The sequence below is a fragment of the Carassius carassius genome, chromosome 18, assembly GCF_963082965.1.
Source record: "Carassius carassius chromosome 18, fCarCar2.1, whole genome shotgun sequence".
Taxonomy (NCBI): Eukaryota; Metazoa; Chordata; class Actinopteri; order Cypriniformes; family Cyprinidae; genus Carassius; species Carassius carassius.
Window position 1 is genome coordinate 13,854,137 of NC_081772.1, and position 5,970 is coordinate 13,860,106.

Sequence of the window (5,970 nt, forward strand, 5' to 3'; positions counted from 1 at the left end):
CATTCTTTTGTTGCACACAGATTTGCATCATTCTCAGTATTAAACATGACAACAGTCTTGCATTTGATGTTGTCTGTTATCATTCTAGATTATCCTGGTGGGATTCTGCTCAACTCTATGTGCACAGTAGAATTCCAACATTCACCTTTTACACTTTAGCTTACAAGACTTGTGTGATTTTTACAGTTAACCCAGGGTTAACAGCCCGGTTTAAACTTCACCTTGGGTTATTGCTTAGTCCTGGGTTTTTGAGATTTTCACTGTACATATTTAAAGCCTGGGTTAACATTCCTGTTTGCATATTGATAAGATAAGTATGGCACTTGGTGAACTTGTCCATCATCTGTTCATAAGCAAAGCTTCGTAAACCTGAGTTAGAAGTGGTGCTAATACCCTTTCAAAATTACAAGTGTGAAAGTAGCTTAACCCAAAAATGAATAGTCTGTCATCATTTACTAATGGTAAACCTGGTTGGCTTTCTTTCTTCTATATAAAAACTTTTCTTTCTTCTTGAGTATAAAAACTTGCTTTAACCCTGGGTTAAACCAGATGTTAATCCAGGATTAAGAGTGGCGTGACGAGCTGCCAAATTCAGTTTTGAGGGCCATTGTTATGGTGATGCGTGATGACTCTGTGGTAGTCTTGGGTCGGGGAGAGCGTGTGTTCAGGGGGCAGGTGTGAAAGCTCATGGCTGCGGATGTAGTTCATGCTGCCAGGGTGGGTGAGGAAAAGAAGCTGGCGGGCAAACAGTGGCTCAACCTGTGACATGATGACAACAGCCAGTTAAGATGATATGAATATCATTAATGTTTTGTTCATAACTTCATCTGTATTATAAGAAACCAAACAAATGTACCTGCACTGTGAAGGTCCTTCTTGGTCTTTGAGTATTGGTGCTCTCATCCTCAAAGAACAGCAGCACTTGGGAGCATGGCGCAGGACGAGTGTGCATGGCATAGCTCTGCAACTCTACAGAAGACACAGAGGAGGACACATTTTAATCCAACAGGTGAGATCATTAGAAATACATCAGATTTTTGTTTTATGTTTTTGAAAGATCTTATAGGATTTCAAAAGAACTGCACTTATTTAAAATAGAAAACATTTGCAATATTATGAAAGTCTTATATATCTGTTATTTTAATGCATACTAGCTGAATAAAAGTCAATTTCGTTAAAAAAATAAAATCGTACTGACCCCAAACTTTTGAAAGTCTGCATAAAATATCAATCAAAATGCTCAAATCTTATATAATTACCCTGAATCTTTAACATTTATGTATATTCTTGTTACAAAGTGTTTATTTGTAAATCACTGAACATGTTTCTCAAGCCATAGGGTAAAGTTTATGATCTCCTCTCTTTCTGTGAGACAAATTTTTTTTCTCATATTCTATTTGCTTTCCATACTATGAGTTTTAGGTCTAATGTGGCACATGTAAATTCTGTGGCATTTGAGTTGTATTCATCATATGCTGGAAAGTTCTGTGAGAATCACAACAATCAGTTGTGAATCGGACAGAAGGTGGGTGTGAGTGAGTTGTAACTCAAAGATGACTGACTCTGTGACTGTCACTAAATATCAAACCACAGATAATGTGACACACTATTTACTGTAAAAACTTTGATGTGTGTCTATGTTTACTGTCAAAATGTGTGTATCTTGGAGATGTCAAATATGATGTATACAATCAGAAAATTCATAGACGGGCATAAAGATTTATTATAAATGTCTCTCAGTGCTTAGTGAAAATGATGAGTGATGAAGTAACCTTTCAGTTTTTTTCTTGTTTTCCAATTAATGGCATCAGATCATGTGTTTGTCAAAATCTGAAATGCTTTACACAATGTTTTAATATGCACTAACCTGTTATGAACAGATGAGTGTCCAGCAGTTTGCAGTTCTGTTCTCTCTCCAGTTTGTTGGGTTTGTCGGTAGGTGGTGCGTGAGCTCCCTCCCAGTACACCCTGCAGGGGCAGCGGCGGCGGGCGTAGAGCCCGTCAGGGGCCATCCAGAGTATAACGCCCCGCTCCAGAGATGCCCCTTCAGCATGAGGGAGTTCAACCAGTTCTGGGGCACCAGGTGAAGCGTAGGCCTGTCCCTGTCTGCTAGGGCCCAGCTGACAGCCCTCTGGACTACTCACTGTTACCTCTTGCACCAGAGTGTCCCGGTAAAACACCACCACATGTAAGCGGTAATCTAACAGAGAAAAGGATCAAAAGAAAAAAACACTTAGATTACCTGCCAAAATCTAATGCTCAGTTCAAATCTTTCTAAACACAATTTAAAAGCAGCAGACACTGCAGACTTTGAACACAGAATTTCTACAGACACTTTAACAGCTGTAATTTTATGTCATGCATTCATCTTTTTAAAAATCATAAATCAACATATTTTTTTTTTTAATATGCAGTCTGCTCCTCATGTAAAGTTCTTTTAATTCATCTAAGAGGACACACCGTGATGTACAGTATTATTCTTCTATTGGTCTTCACGTTCACAGGTCAGTGTTGACCAAACTTATACTTTGGGATGCAGCAGAATTCGCACGAGCTTGCATTTCAAGTCGTCCCACGTCCCAAACTTTTTTAGCCCATAATTTTTTATTCAAATGTCATAATTCTTCTGGTGAAATGACAAACTTCTCTCCAGTGATGTACGCTGCATTTTTCAAACCTTTAGTTCACATTCTGTCTCCATCCAGTCAACAACTGATGGGTAGAACAAAGTCCATGTTCTACATTTTTGATTATTTATGGAATATGGAAGAATAGATGAGTCACTACTTCGGTTACACTGTGACTTTAAATCGTTAGCTGTAATTATTAATCAAATTATCACATTTTTCATTCTGTACTTCATAATATTGTGATTCCTAAATTAACTTGTATTTCAAATAAATGATTTTTGTTTTCAGTGTTTCATTTTTTATTGATTTAAACAAAATAGTAAAGAATTTTAAAATCACCTCATCACATAAAAATAATTATCAGCTTTTTGTAATTGATCAGAATTTCATTTTGACAATAGATAATACTGTACCATGTATTTCTGTTCAATCTGATCACAGAAATCATCCAGATGACCCTTTAAATGATACCTCATTATCAGATATCTCAATACTTAAAGATCAATCCACCCAACCCTAATGAGCCTGTCTCTGTCTCTGTGTGTGTACCTGAGAGGGCCATAGCCTCAGTAGATCTCATGCTGGTGTCCAGGGTGAAGGGTGACAGTTGTGGATCAGATGCATTGCAACTGTAGAAAGAGCCACTGAACTGGAACCCTGCACATATAGGAATATGTCAGTGCAACTGCATGCTACCTGAACTTACGGTAGTTGTATTTGCTCTCTCAGAAACACAAAGTACCAGGGTCCCAGCGTGAGGTGTAGGGGCTCTGGCTGTAAGAGATCTCAGAGATGGTGGAGTAATCCCTCCATCCTCTGTCTGCTGGAGAAAGATAGTTGCACACCTGTAATGACAAGCACATAATCTGTAAGTGATCTGAAGTGCAAAGATAGGAACAGCCAAAGCTAAGATGATGCTTGATTCTAACCTGAGATGGTGCTGGTGGATAAGGTGGGTGTACTGGATAACTGGGTGAGCTTGAATTGGACTGTGAATCTTCAAGAGATCTGGATCCTGTAACATTTAAATATTAGATATTTTTATTGCTTCTGATCAGAAATCTAAAATATTTCTATTTATAAGACAAATGGCAGCAAACAGCTGTTCCACTCTGTTTGATGTCATCTGATATTTTTCTCCTCCCTTGCCTTTTTTGGATCCTTCCGGAACAATCTTATACACTTTATAGGGGTCTGATATGTCAAGCTGACTGCGCTCCACAAGCTCCTCAAAGTCATTGCTCTTGTTAAGAGCACATCGGAGACGTGTTTTCCAGGTTGGTGGGTCAGGTTTGTCGATACCCTCGCGGTACTTGCCTTTGAATAGTGCCCAAGCCTGCAGAAATGTGAGCAAACCAAGAGGCCAACAAATCAGTCAAAACATAAAGGAGAAATATGTAAAGAAATCTAGTTTAAAATTCATGTGATAAATTCCAAGTAAAGTAACCTACATGTAAGTTTTAAGCTTTTAGATTTACAGATGTGGAGAGGTGTGACCATTGTGCTTCCTTCCACCTTGAAAACAACTTAATTGTTGCTTTCAAAAAAAGTTTTCAAACATATTTTAGTTTTTTTTTTTATCTGCATTTTTGAGCCTTGCATATCAAGTTTGACCTGACGAAAAAAAACGTATATATGCGATTATGCAAACACTGCACTACTTTATGATTTTACCCTTTTAATGACATTTTAATTCCAAACAAATACACTACCTTGACACAGGCTATTTCTATATATATATATATATAAAACCCAAAACAATTTAAAAGAACTGCACTTGAATGTATTTTATAACACAATTGAACGTCACGTACATAGACCATATACCGAAATATGATGCCTTTAACCCTTTTAATGACATTTTAATTCCAAACAAATACACTACCTTGACACAGGCTATTTCTATATATATATATATATATATATATATATATATATATATATATATATATATATATATATATAAAACCAAAAACAATTTAAAAGAACTGCACTTGAATGTATTTTATAACACAATTGAACGTCACGTACATAGACCATATACCGAAATATGAAATAGGCCGATGAGTAAGATCACAGGAGAATTAATTCTTTATTGACGCTGCATGTGTCTGTTTCTCATCCTGACAGAGTGTACCTTGAAGAGCGCCGCATCCTCGTCCCTGTTGTAGTCCTGTTTGCCCGCGTGCTTCCATGGAATCCGAAAGATACTCTTCTCCTCGTTCTCCCACACGAGTCCAGGGTATTTTCCGGTGTCCACCTGCTCTATCAGCCACTGACGCAACTTTCCGTTACCGGAGCCCCCCGCCATCGAGCGCTCTTCATCTGAAGACATCTGAAAACAGAAACGTATGTCATTTAGCTGTTTTCATTACCAAATTAAAAGCAAAAACCAATATGCTTAACGCTAGTAGTTAAACAAATAATTGAAAATTCAGGGAAGTCTGAGATGAAAAAGACAAAAACCTACTGTAAAATGTACAGGAGCGCGTGCTGCCCTCTTTCAGAGCTTTCGAGTTTTGAAATGTGTCACTAACGTAGTTCAACTTTCGACCGCGACTTTTCTTTAATCGTGTGCGTGGACAGGGGCGGAGCGTTCGCCACAGACGCTCACCGGATTCCACGCACCTGCAGCGCGCGTGAGATGTGACGGACGTCCCGTAAGCACGCGGGGGCTGTTGATATTGAACCCACGCGCCCTGAAGTGGGACTTTTGGAGTTTAATAAAAGAATTGCAATTTCTTTGAATTCCTTGACGTTGAAATGTCAGCTGTTTGTAAATAGGTATGAGGGTAATGTGTGTGTTCAAATCTTGGCTAGAACCTGATCAGCCGTGCAACTACAGATGAAGAAACGGTAAATTATGAAATACATTAATAAATAGTACTGATTTGGCTTAGCCCCTCACATAAACCATGTTATTACCGTTAACAAAGCATTTTAGGTTTAGCCTACATTTGAGTCTTGTGTGCCCCACATTAGGCCTACCACAAACAAACATCACATATTGCTTTTTAAAAACCTTAACATGATTTGCCCCAAGAGGTTTAGTGCATTTTACGTGTGCATATCTAGTGTTTCAGAGGTGTATTTTGCCGTTATTACACAGCTTCAAACTATGTAACTATTGAGGCTGATCTGTGTATATTTGTAGCCAACAGAGAGCAGTAAAGACAGCCAGCATCCAACAGAATTTAAAGAATTTTCCTCCACCTCTATGGAAGCATATGGGTAGCAATATTCCATTTGGGTTGTAATATGCAAAATGACAATGCAATATGTAAAATGACAATGCATTTCTGTATTTACATTTACATTTTCCAATACATTTGTGCAACGT

General features: G+C 38.1%; 1 protein-coding gene across 1 annotated transcript; it reads right to left on the bottom strand.

The window, feature by feature from the left end:
- Positions 1-521: 521 nt before the first annotated feature.
- Positions 522-5,226, bottom strand: LOC132091880 (interferon regulatory factor 4-like). Its single transcript, XM_059497966.1, has 9 exons — positions 5,101-5,226; positions 4,768-4,965; positions 3,780-3,966; positions 3,560-3,645; positions 3,373-3,475; positions 3,180-3,287; positions 1,868-2,200; positions 857-969; positions 522-759 (listed from the first exon to the last, which is right to left on the bottom strand). Exons 2-9 carry the CDS (start codon positions 4,963-4,965, stop codon positions 592-594), a joined length of 1,296 nt encoding a protein of 431 aa, XP_059353949.1. The 5' UTR covers positions 5,101-5,226; the 3' UTR covers positions 522-591.
- Between the last annotated feature and the right edge of the window lie 744 nt (positions 5,227-5,970).

Excerpts from the sequence above, each read along its gene's own strand:
- LOC132091880 (XM_059497966.1), bottom strand. The coding sequence starts at position 4,965 with ATGTCTTCAGATGAAGAGCGCTCGATGGCGGGGGGCTCCGGTAACGGA. Across the intron at positions 3,967-4,767 it reads AGGATGCGGCGCTCTTCAAG|GCTTGGGCACTATTCAAAGG; the intron begins GTACACTCTGTC and ends ACATTTCTGCAG. Across the intron at positions 2,201-3,179 it reads TGAGGCTATGGCCCTCTCAG|ATTACCGCTTACATGTGGTG; the intron begins GTACACACACAG and ends TTTCTCTGTTAG.